Source organism: Bos grunniens, chromosome 28 (genome assembly GCF_055505025.1).
Source record: "Bos grunniens cultivar Pamir isolate PY7600 chromosome 28, Bosgru_T2T1.0, whole genome shotgun sequence".
In the NCBI taxonomy this organism is placed as follows: Eukaryota; Metazoa; Chordata; class Mammalia; order Artiodactyla; family Bovidae; genus Bos; species Bos grunniens.
Genome location: NC_141192.1, coordinates 20734144 through 20753722, shown reverse-complemented (window position 1 = coordinate 20753722; position 19579 = coordinate 20734144). Strand labels below are relative to the sequence as shown.

Below are 19579 nucleotides of genomic sequence, written 5' to 3'. Positions count from 1 at the left end.
AAAGGGGCCAAAGATGAGGGTTGTTATTTCAATCTGAAACTAATATTCCACGGTGGGGAACTCACTGGATTTGAGAGTCTGGGGGTTGTTTACTGCACTTGGAGTTGTCCCTGGACACATTTCCAGCTGGTTCTGAGGAGGGTCAAAATGTGCATGCTTTGCAGCCTTTGTGGACTTGCACCACAGCTGCTCAGCGATTAGTCTGAGGCCCCTCCTTGGCAGGAAATGGTAAAGGAATCAGCAGGAAGCCAAGAACAAGGGAAGGGAAACTCCTCCCTCCTGTCAAAGGACAGGCCAGAGGGAGGATGAAAATGGAAAGTGGGCATTGCATTAGACATGCATTTCAACATTAGACATGTTGAAATGGAGAGAGTGTGTGTTTCAAGGGCAAGAGTGTGTGATAAACTGTTGTGTTATTATGTGACTTTATTATGGAGCCTGTACCTCGTGTTCCTCAGGCTTCAGTCAGCATATGATCCCCAGGATATGGGGGAGATGCTATTCTTTTACTTTGTTTTGTGTTTTCTGAGGTCCAGCAGCCCATTGACAGGAAAGCCTCCCCTTGTTTCTGATTTCTGGCTTATTCAAGGCCAGAGCACCTGAAAGTCAAGTTGAAAATTTTTACCAGGAGGAAACAACAAAACAAAAACAGAGTATAAATGGAATCAAATCATAAGAAATGTTCGGTGTGAAGGAGCAGAGGACTGCAAAATCATTTTTGTGTTTTACCTAGTTCTTCATAACCAAAAATCCTCACTAGATTCTTGAGGCAGAGGGAGAGCTGGTGGTCCAGTGAGAGAAACTGAATCTGATAAGAAGAAACCAGTTATCTGAAATCCAACAACACTTTCTTGTAGATTAGAACTCAGCTTTGAAGTTTCACTTGTTATGCTTGGCTCTGTGAGTTATGCTACCCCTGATGAAAAATAAAATCAAGAATATTTTACTTTGAAGGGCCTCAGTGATGAAAAGGCAACATCCAACTCTCTTATCTCATCAGCTGTGCAGTGGACTAGCAAACTTGTGTTTAGATTGTTACCTGAAGAAAGAAAAAACAAAGTGTCCTGAATGCTGATTCTACTGTTTCAGTGGGAAACAATTTCTAACAGGCAAGTGTCAAACAACAAAACTTTTGAGAAAGCAGACCTGGGGAGAGTTCACTGCAGTTTCATAACGGGTATGAAACTGCCTTTTTCTTTTTTTTCTAAATCTTTCTGGGGTTGATGTGGATCTCTTTCTATTTGTTCAGGAAACTGTGACGTGTGTTCTGGGCAGGGTTTGAGGTTTTGGAACCTTTTCAAAAAGGGACAGAGAGCACCCGGCTACACTTCCCTGCTGTGAGGTTGGTGTGTGAGTGGTGGAGCTGAAGCAAGTTGGTCACCATGCAGGTGCTCCTCCAGTGCGCTAGGCTTGTTCTGGCTCTTGCCTTCATCCTGTTTTCATCTTCAGTTCAAGGTAAGACCCAGTAATCTTGTCACCTTATAATGTTGTATGCCCCAGGGTCCACACAAATGATTATAGTCACTCTAAGGCATAGAATATAGTATATTATGGGAAAGTAGGCAGAGAAAAAAAAAAAGAATTTGGAGTAGCTGAACTCCTTAGAGTGAAGTTGGTTAAGTTTGGTACCAAAAAAAAAAAAGTTAAACTCTGAGGCAGCTACGGCCTTGTAAGTTCGTAAAATGATTGAAATGTATTATTTTATTGTCAGGTGAAAATGGCCTACAAATTTTTAAAGGTTCAAGAAAGGAATAGAGAAAATGGTTTAACCTCTATGTGCCCACATCTATCCCAAGTTTTAATAATTAGTGATGTTATAATTATTTTGACACTGGGAAATACTATTTTTAAAATCAGAGTAAATTTACTTGTATTTTCTCTTTTAAAAACCTGGTTCTAAGTGAAAATTCAATTACGTTTAGACACAGCTAATGAATACCCTCTCAGATTTTAAAGAAAGGCCAAAGAATTTTAGTAATTGTGTCGTTGTTCAGAGAAACAGCATATTTGGAAAATTCTTGTTAGGTCTATCTTTTAGGATTGTTTAGTCAGAATGAAACAACTTAAAAACCTTTAATGACTAAGAAAATGAAAATGATCAGTTTGTAAGAAAAACACAGTTTCTTCTCCTTTGGTAAATAAGGGATTATAGTCATGGCCTGATAAGTAGAAGGGAGAATTTATAGTAGAAAAACACTAAGTTCCTCCGCATCGTAAAGGAAATATTGAGTCATAGTGATGCACACATCTAGATACGTTTCTTCGAGGTGACTTCTAGTTGTCTTGTTTTTACTTCTGGTGGAAATGAAATTGTACACATAACCTCAGATACATTCATTATATATTGGAAATTTATAAAATCACTTTCTTCTTGTTATACAATTATTGAAGAAAAACCAGCAAATAATGTTGATGAAAACTTTCCATTAATCTATTTATTTTTTTAAAGGATAAAACATTGTCGATTGTAAGGAACAGGCTTTACTCCGATCTTTCAGGGAAAACCTTCAGCCAATGAAATAATTCCCTAATGTGTTCTGACAAGATCCAGGCAGTCAAGTCCGTGTTTGTAGAGCGGACCTGAGTGACCTGTTGGTGTTGGGTCTTCTCTGACCAGAGCTTGATGAATCTTTACATCTTCAAAATCTCCCAGAAATGTCACATTTCCCACTAAGATTCAATAGGGAAAACTAAAAACAAAACTGTTCTTTGTATAATAGGTATTTTCCAGAAAGTAGTGAAGAAACCGTTATAAAATTTTATAAAGTACTAATATTTATGCCATCACTAGGTACGTTTTGCTCTGTGTTGGGAAGGGAACCAAAAATGAGAGAATGAATAGACTGAAAAACTAGGGAGTTTCCAAAGGAGAAGTGCAGTTGGTATTGGAATTAAGGGTTTGTGCCTACATTTGAATAAGAAGGGAAATAGACGCCCACCCACTGGCTCTGTGTGTGTGTGTGTGTGCGTGCGCGCACGCGTGACATCAACTCAAGGCTGCGAAGAGGTCTCTATTTCATAATATTCTATGTGATGCCAGATATGATTCTGTAGCCCTCTTTCCCCACTTAAAAATACTTTTTTTTTTTAACCCATTGATTTAACGGAATGATCAATTCCACTAGGCTTTTGGCTTGTTTTTACTGAAACGAAACATCTCAGGTTACTGTATTAATTTGCTAGGGCTGCCATAACAAAGTACCACAGGCTGGGTGGCTTAAACAACAGGAATTTATTTCCTTACAGTTCTGGAGACTAGAAGTTCAAGATCAAAGTGTCGGCTGGGTTAGTTTCATCCTGAAGATTTTCTCCTCGGCTTGTAGATAGCCATCTTATCTCTGTCTTCACATGGTCCTTTGTGTGTTTCTGTGTCCCGGTCTCCTCTTCTTATAAGGACAACAGCCATACTGGATTAGGGCTCACCCATGTAAACTCATTATATCTCAACTATCTCTTTTAAGTCCCTATCTCCAAATACAGTCCTATTCTGAGGTATTAGGGGTTAGCACTTCAATACATTGAGTTGGAGTGACACAATTCAGTCCACATCAGTGACTATAAGTGAAGCTGAAATAAAAACATGCTATAAAAGTCCATCTATCAAGTGCAAAGAGTCGGAAGTTTGGCAAGGTGTGGGAGACCCTGGAGAGGACAGATGGCTAATCAATTTAATGTAGAGCTCCAGGAGATTACTGATGAGGCCTGTGAATCCCAAATTCTTTTATTAACTCTCTTTTTCAAAGATGCCCATAAAGAAGGAAAATGGAAAATCCATGAGCAGGTGTAGCCGGGGGGTCATTGCCAGACCCTATGTCCACTCTACACTGCCTCTGAGTTCACAATAATATTGATTCCACCAGTGTTCACTGCTGTTCAATTGTAAAGTGATTTAGCATCCATTCTCAGGTAAATGGTCATCACATTCCCTGTGAGGAGGAATTAATACCAATTTATAGAGACGAAAACTGGATCTTAGATTCATTATCTCATTTCCTCTTTACATCAACCTCTTGCAAAAAATGCGTGAGACTTGCCCTAGACCCATTACAACTAATTAATGGCAGAGCTGGTCACCTGATTTCAAGTTCAAATTAACTTTCTACGGCAATTTAGCTGTTTCCTAGGTGGAGTAGAGATTGTCTTTATTTAAAACAACCTTGCTTTGACTACAGCTCTTACTACAAAAACCACTGAGTTGAGGGACAGAGAGGGAGAAATTGAAAGTAAACTTGGAACTTTTTATAGCTTGTCAAAAAAACACACAAGGGTGAGCTGATTGGCCAGGAGGAAGCAGCTCCAACTTAGATAGTGGTGTCTGTTTGGATGCCACTAAACAATGAATGAAAATGGTCTTTTTTCTCCCCTAACACGGCAATTTTAAAGTTTTTCTAACAAACCCGCAGCAAGTCTCCATTAAGAATAGGAAATTAGTAAACTGTGATGACGTTGGGGAAATATTGATACTACAATGTAAAAAGATCCAGAGAGATTACTGGGGTAAGTTATTTGCCCAGTGTCAGAGGTTTATTTTTATAAATGGTAATATTTATTCATAGAAAGTGTTTTGCTAAAGTAGAACTAGTAGACTCTGTGTATGAGATGAAGACAGAGACACAGAGAGAAAGGACAGGGGTAGGCAGTGAGGGAAGTGATTCCAAATAAAAAACATTCTTCTTCCTTGCATCCACTACAGAATTAACTAGGAGACCTGTAAGTGGGACCTCTTAGGAAGATCATTTTTCTGTCCATGAGCATGTTTCCTCTTATGTTTTAAATTACGGTAATCACAAGACACTTCTCTCAAGCAGAAGAGAATCAAGATACTCCCACACATTGCGGGGTTGGAACTGTCGAATTTTCACATCCTGCCAACACTCTTGAATAAATATATCAGGAACTTGGTATCTGTAACCATGTTCTTTATTTTAAAGCAGATTTAAGATCCCCAGTCTGTGTTAATCATTTTGTAACGTGTAATAATGGAGGATCACTATGTTATGCATCTGAAACAAATATAGTGTTATAGGCCAGTCATACTTAAAAAGAAACCCACCTCATATTGTTTTATTTATATAAAATGTCCAATTTGGTAAAAAATACAGAGACAAAAAGTAGATTGATTACTGGTTACTTAGGGATGAGACACATAAGATACAGGAGTTGGATAGCTAAAGAACAGAGGATTTCTCTGTGATGATAAAATTGTTTTAAATTTGTGCACATACCTATGAACATGCTAAAAAAACCCCCACTGAAATGTACATATTAGAAGAGTGAATTGTGTGCCGGGTTAAATATGTTAAATACCAATAAAACTTTTTAAAATTAAAACAAATGAAGTAAAATCATCAGTCTCAAGTTGTTGTTTAGTCGCTAAGTCGTGTCTGATCCTTTGTGACCCCATGGACTGTAGTCTGCCAGGCTCCTCTGTCCATAGGATTTCCCAGGCAAGAATACTGGAGTGGGTAGTCATTTCCTTCTCCAGAGGATCTTTCTGACCCAGGGATCAAACCTGTGTCTCCTGCATTGTAGGATTCCTTACTGCTGAACCACCAGGGAAGCCCCAATCTCAAATTAGATAAACATTTTTTTGGAGAAGATGGACTTCTCCTTTTGATTTCTTATAAATTTTGGAACATCTTTATTGAGACAGAGTTCATATACCATACAATTCACCCATTTAAAGTGTACATCAATGGTTTTTTAGTATATTCACAGATATGTGCAACCATCACTATAGTCAATTTTAGAACATTTTCATTACCCAAAAAAGGAAATCCCTCTTGGGGACTTCCCTGGCAGTCCAGTGGTTAAGACTCCACACTTCCAGTGCAGGGGGCATGGGTTCGATCCCTGGTCAGGGAATTAAGATCCTACGTGCTGTGCCGTGCAGCTAATAATAATAAAAGTTGGAAAGAAATGTCTTGCCTTAAAGAGAATTTTCACATTCTATCTCTCAAAAAAAGAGGCTTGTTATAAATTTTAAAAGCTAAGATGCCAAACTCTAGAAAGATTTGTATTTTAGTTTTCTAGTTTATCAAAGTTGTGTTTTTTTAGCTAGTGAAAAGATACACTCTTTCACTTGGATTCTTCTTCGTAAACTATTAGTTTTACTTTTGTGTTTAACTTCCTGTCTATGCAGGCACTTTGTTGGTGTGATACTCAGTCATCATTGGCAGTAGAGGAGAATGTCTAGACCTGCTCTATCCAAAATGCTGGCCAGGAGCCTCGTGTGGCTACTAAGCACTTGAAATGTGTTAAATGTGGCAAGTCCAAACAGACCTGGTATAAGTGCAAAACGCACACCCGATTTAAAATCCTAGTATGAAAAAAAGTGTAAAATATCCATTAACAACTTACATTGTTTGTTGGATATGTTGGTTTAAGCAAAATGTTTTAAAATTAAGGTCACTTATTTCTTTTTTACTTTTTAAAATATGACTGTCCTAATATTGAAAATTTCATACATGTACAGATGGTTCCTCTTGTTTCTACTGGACTGCAGTGGTCTAGATGGCATAGGGTGTGAAGACATTGCCCTCTGCTGGAGGAGATGTTGAATTTTCACCCGACTTCACATGATGAAGCTTCTAAGCAGCAATTCATTAGATGGCAAAGTTCTTCAAGAAAGAATCAGAGAGGGAGAAAGAGCTAAAATGTATTAAATACCTACCATACACAAAGGCTTGTGCTAGATGTGTCACCTACTTCTATCTTGTTTAAACTGGAACTCTTTGAAAATGAAAGCTGCTCAGTCCTGTCTGACTCTTTGCGACCCCATAAACTATACAGTTAGGCCATGGAATTCTCCAGGCCAGAATACTGGAGTGGGTAGCCTTTCCCTTCTCCAGGGGATCTTCCCGACCCAGGGATAAAACCGAGGTCTCTTGCACTTCAGGCAATTTCTTTACCAGCTGAGCCACCAGGGAAGCCCAAGAATACTGGTGTGGGTAGCCTATCCCTTCTCCAGTAGATCTTCCCAACCCAGGAATCAAACCTGAGTCTCCTGCATTGCAGGTGGATTCTTTACCAGCTGAGCTACCAGGAACTCTTTGGGATACTATTATTCCCATTTCAAAGATGAGAAATTGAGAATCAGAGAGGTGCTCAATGGTGGGACAGGAATTTAAATTTGGTTTATCTCTATCAGAGATAGGTCAATAGGTCGTTGTCATCCTCTTCATCACAGAAACTAGCATTTAAAGAGCTCTGACCATGGTGCCAGGTACTGTTCTAAGAACCTAATATTTGTATCTTATTATGACATCTATTACTGTCCACATTTTATGGATGAGGAAACTGAGGTACAGGGAGGTTACAGTTATATAGCTAGTAAGGGTTGGCCATTGTGATGTCATCTGGCAACCTTACCTTCAGCCTCTAAGCGGTGACAAAGCTAAGCCATTCTGGATGACTAGTGTCCCAGACCAGAAATTTGTAAGCTATATATTCAGGAAATATGGGAAAGAGTACAACAGAGTAGTAGTCCTAAAAGAAAGAAAAAAATGAAAGCAAGACAGAAAGAAAGAAGAAAAACAATGGGAGAACATTTCTACATTAGAGTCTTTGCTTTGTTTATATTTTAAAAGAATATTGTTTATTACAGTGATTTAGAAAACAAAGTGAGAAAAAAATCACCAGAGCCTACCACTACAGCTATTTCTGTGTATTTCCTCCCATCCCCCATATCTATATATGTAGTTGTATTAACAACTGTTATGCATAGAATGGCATTCTGCTATTTTTAACTCATTTTTTAATATAAATTTTCCTATGATGCTATGTAGTCTTTTCCATAGCTACTACTTTTTTTCCATTTGGTTAATATTCTCTCATATTAATGCCTCATAATTAATCTCAGAGTTTTCTCTTGTTTTGATTAGTTATTTAGTTAGTTAGTTTTCCTATTTTATTGAACAGCATCATGAATTCTTTATATGTTCCCCTCCATATATATGTATATCTTAATGAAACCTAATAAAGCTATATTTATAAAATTAATCAGAAATATTAACTAGGACAAAGTTGAGTATAAATAGACATAATAGAGGTTCATAAGGAAAGAGAACATTTTGCAAAATTCTGTGGGTCTGCAGTCTTTTAGGAACAAAGTCCTTGGCCATCCCATTTAGATATAAAGTGAATTTGACCTTGGTAGAGGCTCCCCTTTTCAACCTCTGATAGTTGAGAAGGGAAACAACTTGTGCATACTTTCTGAGAAATACTAACACCCAGAAGGAAAGAAAACTCTAAAATTTATAGTCTCTAGGGGTTTGGGTAATGAGATTAGGAGTAATTTTTTTTTCTTTGTTTGCTACATTTTTCAAAGTTTTAAGGAATATCTAAATAAACTCTCCACTTTTAGGAGAGAGTACTATAAAAGGTAGAGAGCCCTCTAGACCCAGAGTTAAAGTCAGAAAACTTTTGACAAGTAGCTGTATGAGTCCATTTACATAAAATCTAGAAAATGCAAACTAATTTATAATGACAGAAAGAAGACTGATGATTGAGGGGGTTTGGGGGGAGTCAGGAGAAGGGAGGGAGAAGGGCAGGATCACAGAGGGGCACAAGAAAACTCTGGGGGATGTTGGATATGTTCATACCCTTAATTGTGGTGTGCTGTATCCACTTGTCGAAACATTAGATTGTACACTTTAAATATGCACAGCTGTTGAATGTCAAATCCACCTTAATAAAGCTATTAAAAATAAAAATAATTAATTTTGAAAGATAATACATAAGTATAACTCACGAATCTAAAAGTTCAAAAGGATATGCAGTGAAAAGTCAGTGTTCTTCCTTCCACTCTCTTCTAGCCACCAATTCCCTCCACTAACATGATCAGTTTGTTGGGTATCTTTTAAGAGGTGTTCTGTGCATGTAAGCTTGTATGTAAATAAATTCCAAAAAACCACAACACACACAAATGGTTAACACACAATGCATAGTGTTCTTTACTTTTTTTAACCTTGGAGGGAGTTCCCTCGAAGTCCAGTGGTTAAGACTCCATGCTTTAACTACTGAGGACATGTTCAAATCTCTGTTCGGGGAACTAAATTCTTGCAAGTCACATAGCATGGCCAAAAATATATATATATGTACACACACACACACACACATACATATACATATATGTACTATGTATACACACACACTTGGAGATTATTATATATCAGTACCCAGAGAACTGCCACATTATTTTAATAGCTGCATAGTATTGTAGGCTGCACCTTAATTCATTAACATTTAATTTTATAGTGTTTGGTACTGCAAAAAATATTGCAGTGATTATCCACAACACTGTTCTTCATTTTATTTTGTTTTCTTAAATATGTGTTATCAATTGCATCTCAATCTGTACAGAGCAATAATGTACTGGGCTTTCAAACTCTTGCAGGAAGTGGGACCCCTTCCACGGCCTAAGAGTGGATTCTTGTCTAACACTCAGAAATAAATTGTCCAAGAAGACACATGTACTGAGAAAGCAAGAGACTTTATTGGGAAGGGACACCTGGGCAGAGAGCAGCAGGGTAGGGCACCCAGGAGAACTGCTTTTCCATGTAATTCGCAGTCTCAGGTTTTTGGTAATGTGGTTAGTTTTCAGGTTGTCTCTGGCTAGTTATTCTGACTCAGGGTCTTTCCTGGTAGCATGCACATCACTCAGTTAAGATGGATTCTAGTGAGGAGGATTCTGGGAGGTTTGTAGGACATATGGACTGTCATCTCCTCTTTCTTTTTGACCTTTCCTAAATGCTTCCGCGTGGTAGCTTGTTAGTCTGCATTCTTTACCAGGACCTCCTACTGTATGATAGATAACTTGAGCAAGTGCTAACGATGGTGCTTGGCCAGGACAAGGTAGCTTTAGTCTGTGGTGCCCCTAACAAAATCTCCTTTTCTGCTTTTCAGGAGTTTTAGATGTGCTCCTTCATGTTAGGTGATGATTAGCTGTACTTGTGTGAATCAAATATGTACTTGAGGTTGGGGAGGAGACGATCCTTCGGCAGGGTAGTGAAGTATATCTCACCACCAGGGCTCCATCCTTGCTAAACTGAGGAATAAAATTTATTTTGTAAATTAATAAGCGATCTCCTATATAACCTCTTAACACAGGATATGGAGCCTTTATGTAGAAATTAAAAGAGGCTGTGAAAGCCCAGCTTTGGTGAACAGAAGAGCCTCGACTTTTGAAATCTCTGACTAGATGTGAGGCCAAAGAAAGAGGTTATGTTTTTAATCTGCTTTTCATTCTCAAGAATACCACATGGCCCCAAAGAATTAGGGTTCTGTAATATCTCAGGACTATTTGGTACATTTCTTAACCTTTCTGAACATAATTTGACTCCTCTCTATCAGAAGAGGCAGACTTCGGGGTCAAATAGAAGGTTGAATTCTGGGTGCTTAGTACCTGTGCAGCCTCAGTTTTCCTTTGTATAAAATGGAAATAATAGTACAGAGACAATAATAGTTAATATTATTAGGCGTTTATTTACTGTGTGCCTGGCACTATGTTAAGATCTTTACATGCATTTTCTCAGTTAATTTTTGTGACCAGCTTATTAAAAAGAGATACTCTTAGTACCTGAGTTTTCTGGTGGGTACTTGGGGAAGTGAAGGTTTCACAGGTCACCAGTAGCAGAGGCAGCTAACTGCCAAAGCCTATTCTAATGTGAAACTCTAGGCCACTTTGCACAGGTGTAGTGTGAGAAGCATAAACTATGTATAAAGGGCTGGGAAACAGTGGGTGCTCCTGTTATATTAGGTCATAAAACCTGGCCACACCTTACCTACCAAATTTAAAATCTATTTAATTAAAAATTTCTTAGGGAAAGAGTGATTAGAAGCTGTGTAAGAGATACTTATTGACCATGCGGTTTCCTTGTTTGGGCAGGTTCTCCCGTGCAGAGAGCCAGGTACCAGTGCAATCCTGACAGTCCTGACAGTAATTCTGCAAACTGCATTGAAGAAAAGGGAACAGCGTTTGATATACTTCGAGGTGAATCCAGCAGAATCCCGCCTCCAAGGACTGACATTTCCCGGTAAGTGGACTTTCTTGATTTTACTTTTGTCAACCTCTGTTGAGATCTTGGCATGGAGGTAGAAGGGTTGCCCAGAGTGTTTTCTTTAGGCTCTTGCTTCCATGGTTCAGTTTTCACTGCATAGTACAGGGTAAAACTGTAGTGTACTTACTGGTATATGAGATGTACAAGAATACATGACTCACACTTTCGCAAGGTCTTTTTCTGGTGGCAGAAACAAAAATTGAATACTTTTCACCAATAGGTATTGAAAATAATTGAACATTATTTTATTAATGTAAATAGAGCATATTATATATTAAAATCCAGTACAAGTCTATCACCTGAGTGGATAAACAAAATGTGACATATACATAAAGTATAATATTATTTGACCATAAGAAAGAAGTACTGATAAATGCTGCAACATGGCTGAATCTGGAAAACATTATGCAAAGTAAAGAGAACCAGACATAAAAAGCCACATATTATATGATTCCATTTATATGAAGTGTACAGAAATAGGCAAAACCCACAGAAAATAGAGTGGTTGTCAAGGACTGTGGGGGAGGGAGGAATAAAGAGTGACTGCCATTACTGCTGCTAAGTCACTTCAGTAGTGTCTGACTCTGTGCGACCCCATAGACGGCAGCCCACCAGGCTCCCCCGTCCCTGGGATTCTCCAGGCAAGAACACTGGAGTGGGTTGCCATTTCCTTCTCCAATGCATGAAAGGGAAAAGTGAAAGTGAAGTCGCTCAGTGTGTCCGACTCTTAGCGACCCCATGGACTGCAGCCCACCAGGCTCCTCCGTCCATGGGATTCTCCAGGCAAGAGTACTGGAGTGGGGTGCCATTGCCTTCTCTGGTGACTGCCATTAGGTACAGAATTTTTGAGGGGTAATAAAAATGTTCTGTTTAGATAGCAGTGATAAAAAAAAAAGAAATTAGGGGAAGGAAGAATAAGTCCCCGTCACTCATAAAAAAGAAAGCCATACCTCTTCTTCATCAAATAAAACCTGCCTTATACTTGCAAAAAGGATCCAATAGGAATTCATAAGTAACAAAAAATTGTATTAGAGCCCATTATTTCACTGAATATCAAAGTTACATGTGGCAAAGATATATTATGAAAAGAATTATCATAAAAGTTTTAATATTCAGGCTTAAATAGAAAATCACTCTCCTGGGACTTCCCTGGTGGTCCAGTAAGAATCCTCCTGCCAATGCAGGGGACACGGGTTCAATCCCTAGTCCAGGAACTGAGATCCCACATGCCGCAGAGCAACTAAGCCTGTCAGCCACAACTACTGAGCCCATGTGCTCTAGAGCCTGTGCTTTGCAATAAGAGAGGCCACTGAAGTGAGAAGCCTGCACACGGCAACTGGAGAATAGCCCAAGAGAGTGGTTTTCTGCTCACTGCCAGTAGAGAAAGCCCACTCACAGCAACAAAGACCCAGCACGGCCAATAAATAAATCTTTTTTAAAAAAATGAAGTGAATCAGTGATGAAAATAGCCAAATCTGAGCATCTGAAGATCTCCTAGTCTACCTGATGTATGATCTCTGTAGTTCTGAGAAGCAAAGAATAATTGAAAATAAGGTGTGCATGTGTGTAAAAGTAACAATGGATAACTGAGGACTTACAGGTGAGTGAGTGAGAATTGGCTGCAGGTGTGTGTGTATAAAAGGCTGATCAGTTCTGAGCAATGACGAAAAGGTTTTACTACAGACCTTTATAAAGATTTCTACACTTGATCTGAGCTCTAAATTAAAGAAAAAAATAATAAATAAAAGAAAATCACCCTTCTTAAAGCCACATAAGTCATTGTGCCCAAACCAGGTAAGCCTATTATCACTTTGGGAATGCTGGCAACCCCCTTCATCACTGAAATTATATCATCACCATCCTCACAATACAACTCTGCAAGCCTGTGCTTCTGTTTTAATTCTCCAGCACAAAGTTTGAACCTGATGTTACAACTTCCTCCATTATTTTAAGTCATGGATTTCAATACTAATCATTTAATCTAAAATATTAGAGGAATAACCTAAGTCCTCCACAACAGCTATTTTATACTATTTCTTCCCTCCTCAAATCTCCATAATCTTCCACACTCTTTGACATAAATTGTAGCAATATTTTTTCTGGATCTGTGTCTCATGGCAAAGGAACCAGAAGCAAAAGTAAGCAAATGGGACCTAACTAAACATAAAAGATTTTGCACAGCAAAGGAAACCATTGACAAAACAAAGAGATGACCTACTGAAATGGGAGAAAATATTTACAAATGATATGACTGATAAGGGGTTAATATCTAAAATATATAAACAGCTCACATGACTCAACAAACAACCTGAAAAGTGGGCCGAAGATCTGAACAGACATTTTCCCAAAGAAGAATGTGCAACACACACATGAAAAGATGCTCAACATCACTAATCACTAGAGAAACGCAACTAAAACCCACACAAAATATCACCTCACACCTGTCAGAAAGGCTGCCATCGAAAAGACCACAATTAAAAAATGTTGGTGATGATGTAGGAAAAGAGAACTCCTGTACACTGTTAGTGGGAATGTAAATTGGTGCAATCACTGTAGAAAACTCAGAAAACTAGAAATGGAATTGCCATATACTCCTGCAATTGCATTCTTAGATATTTGTCCAAAGGAAATGAAAATACTAATTTGAAAAGATATATGTACCCCAATGTTCACAGCAGCATTATTTACGATAGCCAAGATGTGGAAGCAACCTAAGTGCCCATCAACAAGATGAATGGATGGAGACGATGTGATACACACACACACACACGGACACACATGTTGGAATACTACTCAGGCATAAAAATCCAAGATATTTTTCCCATTTGTAACAACATGGATGGACTTGGAGGGTATTATGCTTAGTGAAATAAGCCAGAGAAAGACAAAGACTGCATATTACTTATATGTGGAATCTAAAAAAATAAAACAAATTCATGAATATAACAAAAAAGAGATACACAAATATAGAGCACAAACCAGTGGTTACCAATGGGGACAGGAAAGTGGGGAGGGGCAAGATAGGGGCAAGGGATTAAGAGGTACAAAATACTATGAATAAAACAATCTACAAAGATGTATTATATATAACAGGGAATATGGTCAATATTTTATAATAGGTATAAATAGAACATAACCTTTAAATAGTTTTTTAAACATCTGTATAATCTTCCCTTTTCTCGGCCAGTAACTTTCCTTCCTGTTCTGAAACTCCTGTCACCATGGATGCACAGCCTCTCCTTCTGTGTCAGTCTTGGACTCTTTTGCTCTCAGATGCATTTCTTCTCCTCCCCCATCCCTGCTCTGTATTGGGTGGAGGGATGAGGGCTGATCCCTGTAATCTGCATTTCTCATACTCCCAGATCTGTGGCTGAGTTTGGCCAATGGGATGCCCAGAAGGGAGACTGCTCAGCATGGGTGGCAGGGAGAGAGAAGTCTGTTTCTTCTCATTCCTGCCTTGGTGGCACCTCTGGCAAGGCTAATATCTCATACATGACTTCAGCTTCCACCAGCGCTCTTGGTCCCTGGGCTTAGGTAGTACCACTTCGTCTCCTGTCCTTCTAGCCCAGGGAGAGCAGTGTTTTCTTGCTGTTGCTCATCTCTGGAGTTCCTCACTGTTCCCTATTTGGCTTTCCTTCTTTTCCATCTCATGTGTAAGCAATTCCCTGTCTTAAATATTTAGATTAAGTTTCCTGATTGGACTCTGACTGTGGCAGCTTTGAAGGCCACCTTCCTTGTGCTGGGTATCTTATCTGATGCACCTTCTCCAGGACTTTAATTCTGCAGTCCACCCTCTGAAGCCAGCATTAATCTGCAGACACTCTCTAGTATCACCTACTTTTAGGTAAAATCTTCTCTTTGATTCTGCTTCCTCTCCAGCTGTTGTCCCTTTCTCTGCTTACTGTCACCCCTCTCCTCTCCTCAACCCCTGCTGGTTCTACCATCTACCCAGAGTGCTTGGTGGAAGCACTTACTTTTTTTCTTTTTCTCTTTTTATTTTTTGGCTGCTTGGCATGTGGGATCCAAGTTACCTGACCAGATATCGAACCTGAGCTCTCAGCAGTGAAAGCTTGGAGTCCTAACCACTGAACCACTAGGGAATTCCCAATTTAAGTTCTTTTTTATTTTCCTTCACACTGGCAAAAATTCTGAGGGAATTTAAAACTTTGTAAACATTTAAACTGGGATTCCCTGGTGGCTCAGTCTGTAGAGAATCCACCTGCAATGCAGGAGACCTGGGTTCGATCCCTGGGTTGGGAAGATCCCCTGATGGAGTATTCTTGCCTGGAGAATCCTCATGAACAGAGAAGCCTGGCAGACTACAGTCCACAGGGTCACAAAGAGTTGGACATAACTAAGCGACTGAGCACACACAAACTGAATTGTTAACATGTTGGTATATATAATTCTTGACTTGTTACAAAGAATTACCTAAGAGTGAGCTTTGTTGAAGTACTGTGAAGTTATTAGAAGTTTTGTAGAAATTTTAAATTAGGAAAAATATCATCTATCTATTGAGTGGGAGAAAGTATAAAAATGGGAACATTTCTGTTAAAAAACAAAAGAAAGAAATTCCAAATATAGGATTGCCATGTTAGTGATAGCATTTTGTATCCATCTGCAATGAGCAGATGTGGAACTGATAAAGGCAATGAGTTAGTTACACTATGCTATGCTAAGTCACTTCAGTCGTGTCTGACTCTGTGTGACCCCATAGACGGCAGCCCACCAGGCTCCCCCATCCCTGGGATTCTCCAGGCAAGAACACTGGAGTGGCTTGCCATTTCCTTCTCCAATGCGTGAAAGTGAAGAGTGAAAGTGAAGTCGCTCAGTCATGTCTGATTCTTAGCGACCCCATGGACTGCAGCCCACCAGGCTCCTCCATCCATGGGATTCTCCAGGCAAGAGTACTGGAGTGGGGTGCCATCGCCTTCTCCGTTAGTTACACTAAGTGTATGCAAACATGTGGAAAGGCTGACTTATTTTTTTGTTTCAAAGCATTAAATAACTGGAAACTTTTAACTTCTAATTTCAGCAACTGAGTCACTACATTTACTTTCTTACCTTAAAAAATGTTTCATGATTATCTTTTTATGTCTCAAACTTTAATGGTTTTTTTCCCTCTTTTTTTCTGTCTTACTTCAGACTGATGAATTCCAAGAATTTGAATGAAGTCTTCCCTCTTTCTGAGGACATCTCAGGATCAGGTTCTGGAGCAGAATCTGGAAGTGGCTTCCTAAATGAAATAGAAGAGGAATACCAACCAGTAGAAGAAAACGATGCTTTTTATTACACCTTTAGATCTAGGAAGAGAAATGTGCTCTCATACAACCAGGACTTGGGGCAGGATGGACCAGAAGAGGATTTTACTATATAAAAGAGAGGGTTTCCCATCTTCACACCAGGCAATGTATTTTGTATACCATGGTTAAATGATTAATTTGAGGACAAAAAGCTTTTTAGAAAACTTAAAACATCTGAAAGGGAAGTAAGTTTTATCATCTTTTTTTTCTCATGGATTCTTAAAGCCTCCTTTATCTATCCTGTTGTCCTGGAAAATACCTGCATTTCTTATGTATCATATTCAACAACATCACTATGAAATTAGCTAGACTCTCCATATCTATAAATTTGCTTTAAAGAATAAATTATAGTGTTTTTAAAAAAATTAGTTGGAGAAACTAATTGAGAAGCACTATTTCATATCTAAGTCTTCATGAAGCTGACTCTGATTACAAAATCTAGAGATGCCTCTTTTTTGTGAAAAGACACAGACACAACATACCATGAATGTACAGAAGAGGTATTTAACATGTTTTACAGTATGAAGTTTACTGTTCTAATATCACCATCAAATGTGTTTGCAAGCTAGTGGACATTGCTTGCTTAGAAGTGTGATTGCTGCCACATTTAGAAACTCAACACCTAAATTAAAGCACAGTTGTGTTCTCAATACTTCATGTTGCATTACCTTTTCCCCTGGATATCTATATATGTGCAAACAGTCTATTAAAGCAGAAGTATTATCAAAGGGTTACGCTGTCTGGGCTCTCTTTTGTTCATGAAAGGATTATTTTTGTTTAAATGTTTCTAGATTCTCATCAAGTGTAAATTTACTTTACAGTGAGACCACATTTTATAACTAGAATCAAATCCTATTAACTAGCAGATGAAGAAAACAATCATTATATAGAAAGAGGGTTATTCTTGTCCAAACACTTCCTCTTCTTGAAGGCTATACTGTACCCATCCCTGTTCCCCCTAGTTTTGAAAAGCCTGTCATGGATCCTGCACTATCCGGAGCCCCTCTTCAGAACTGATACCTTATTGAACTTAACCTCTGTGGAAGAGATGCACCTTGTCTAAGGCCACACCACTTCCCACAGCAGCCTTCACCCAATGCCTGGTCCATGTGGGATACCAGATTCCTCCCCTGAACTTGGGACAACTTGGCAGGGAAATCACAGATTCAGAATTCCCTGAGGATTTGGCTAAGGCTTTGTTGGGACTGCTTTGTAGCTCGGTTTCTTCTTTTACTTAGTCTTGCTTCCTTGTGTCCCCCCGAGAGAGCTCCCTTAGGAACTTTATGCACACTAGTTTTCATATCAATGTTTCTTCCATGGAGATTCCAACCTGAGAAAGTTGGTGCTAGGATGGGGAGAAAGCAGTTGCTAAAATGAGATTTTGCAGCTGGATCACTTACCGTCTTGGCTGGTAACAAGGACCCTATCCCTGGCTGTAAGTTCAGAAAACACACAAGAGAGCATTGCAATTATTCAGACTTGCACTGATGATGAACTGAGATGGTGTAGCAGTGGAAGGAAGTGCACCAGGGTGCAGTATATGAAACATCTGAGAATATGGAGAAGCAGTAATTATAAAGATGATGGCATTAGGTAGCTCTTGCTGGAGATAATTAATGAAAGATCAAGGATGATTAATTAAAGACTAACTGTGAAAACCAATGGGTCTCCTCAGCAGCATATTAAGAAACTCTCTTCTGCAGTGGGAGGGCTGGAAAAGTTGAGGCCCAGGTCCAGGATATAATCAGAAGAATAGAAGAGTTCAAGAATGTTAAGGTGCCAATCTAACCAAGTCTGTTATACAACATCAGGACCCTGATTTGGAAAGTACTGGACCTCAGAAATGAGGGCATCTGGGTATAAATGTATCTGGGTCGATACATTCAGAATTTGAACCCCTAAACTTCTTCAAACCCTTTGGTTTTATAGAATAGGCTCACTCCTTAAAAATTAATTCTTTCCTCTGGCTTGAAGATGGTTAAGAGGCCTATGCCCTTTAAGGCCATATGCACTCTCCCTCAAGGTCTGCCCCACCTCCCTGCCTAGCCAACAGATCCATAACTAAAGTTACATTATAAACCAACAGGAGAGTGTTGGGCCTGGCAAGGAGGAAAGGTGAAGGTTCTACAGAACTTAGTTGTTATGCACCTCAGAAGCCAAGAGAGTGTCTATGAGACTTAACTCTATTGTTGTTTGGTCGCTAAGTCATGTCTGACTATTTTGTGATCCCATAGACTATAGCCCGTCAGGCTCCTCTGTCCATGGAATTTCCCAGGCAAGAATACTGGAGTAGGTTGCCATTTCCTTCTCAGGAGATCTTCCCAGCCCAGGGATTCAACTGCATTGGCAGGCAAATTCTTTACCTCTGAGCAACTAGGGAAGCCCAACTTAATTCCAAGAGTGCTAGATCAAGGGATGGAGACAAATCATAAAGTTGGATAAGGAAGTGTTCACCAGTACAGAAGTGTTAGGGGAATCACTGACCCAAACTGCCTTACCCTGTTCAAGCAACTCAGTATTAACACTCGTATGAGTTACAGGTGATTAACAACAGTTAACTTGTATGAGTTACCAGTGGTTAACAACAGGCAGTCCAAGCAAGGAATGTGGAACTGACAGGCTACCACCAACTGGAAGGATTTGGGAAAGGTCAAAAGGGAGAGGAGACACAAGTCAGTATGTCTTACCAATCTCCCAGGATCTTTGTCACTAGAATCCATCTTGGCTGAGTAATGTGTGCAGCACCAGAAAGGACCCTGAGTCAGAATGATTGGCCAGAGACAACTCGGAAACTTACTCCATTACCATAAAACCTGAGACTGTGAGCCACATGGCAGAACAGTTCTAGGTTCCCTTATCCTGCTGTTCTCTGCCCAGGTGTCCCTTGCCAATAAAGTCTCTTTGTCAGCATGTGTTCTCCTCAGACAATTCATTTCTGAGTGTTAGCCAAGAGCCTACTCTCAGGCCCTGAAAGGGTCCCCATTCTTGCAACAGGAGTACTCATCCAGGAAACATGTTTTATCATCCTGGTAAGAACCCTGGGAGAAAGTGTTGACATACTCTAGAATGGCCCTTAGGAGCCTGGAGAAAATAAAAGCTCACCTTAAGTAGAAATGCTAGAACTACTATGGCAGACAGTGGAAAAGGGGTCAAAAATTTAAGGAAGTGAGCATGCTAGAATGGACAGATTGTGTAAGCTCTAAAAACCGACCAAAT

At 39.3% G+C, this 19579-nt stretch overlaps 1 protein-coding gene, 1 long non-coding RNA gene, 1 other non-coding gene and 1 pseudogene across 3 annotated transcripts; 3 read left to right on the top strand and 1 right to left on the bottom strand.

The window, feature by feature from the left end:
* Positions 1-1324: 1324 nt before the first annotated feature.
* SRGN (serglycin) lies at positions 1325-17094 on the top strand. The gene is made up of 3 exons (XM_086382634.1): positions 1325-1455; positions 10889-11036; positions 16206-17094. Exons 1-3 carry the CDS (start codon positions 1383-1385, stop codon positions 16435-16437), a joined length of 453 nt encoding a protein of 150 aa, XP_086238760.1. The 5' UTR covers positions 1325-1382; the 3' UTR covers positions 16438-17094.
* Positions 6403-17354, bottom strand: LOC147342990 (uncharacterized). The gene is made up of 2 exons (XR_015157094.1): positions 16125-17354; positions 6403-11240 (listed from the first exon to the last, which is right to left on the bottom strand). It is a non-coding gene; the product is annotated as an uncharacterized LOC147342990 (long non-coding RNA).
* LOC147342993 (small nucleolar RNA U2-19) lies at positions 12512-12591 on the top strand. Its single transcript, XR_015157241.1, has one exon. It is a non-coding gene; the product is annotated as a small nucleolar RNA U2-19 (small nucleolar RNA).
* LOC147342992 (small nucleolar RNA U2-30) lies at positions 12716-12779 on the top strand (annotated as a pseudogene).
* Positions 17355-19579: the final 2225 nt, after the last annotated feature.

Excerpts from the sequence above, each read along its gene's own strand:
- SRGN (XM_086382634.1), top strand. The coding sequence starts at position 1,383 with ATGCAGGTGCTCCTCCAGTGCGCTAGGCTTGTTCTGGCTCTTGCCTTC. Across the intron at positions 1,456-10,888 it reads GTTTTCATCTTCAGTTCAAG|GTTCTCCCGTGCAGAGAGCC; the intron begins GTAAGACCCAGT and ends TTGTTTGGGCAG. Across the intron at positions 11,037-16,205 it reads CCAAGGACTGACATTTCCCG|ACTGATGAATTCCAAGAATT; the intron begins GTAAGTGGACTT and ends GTCTTACTTCAG.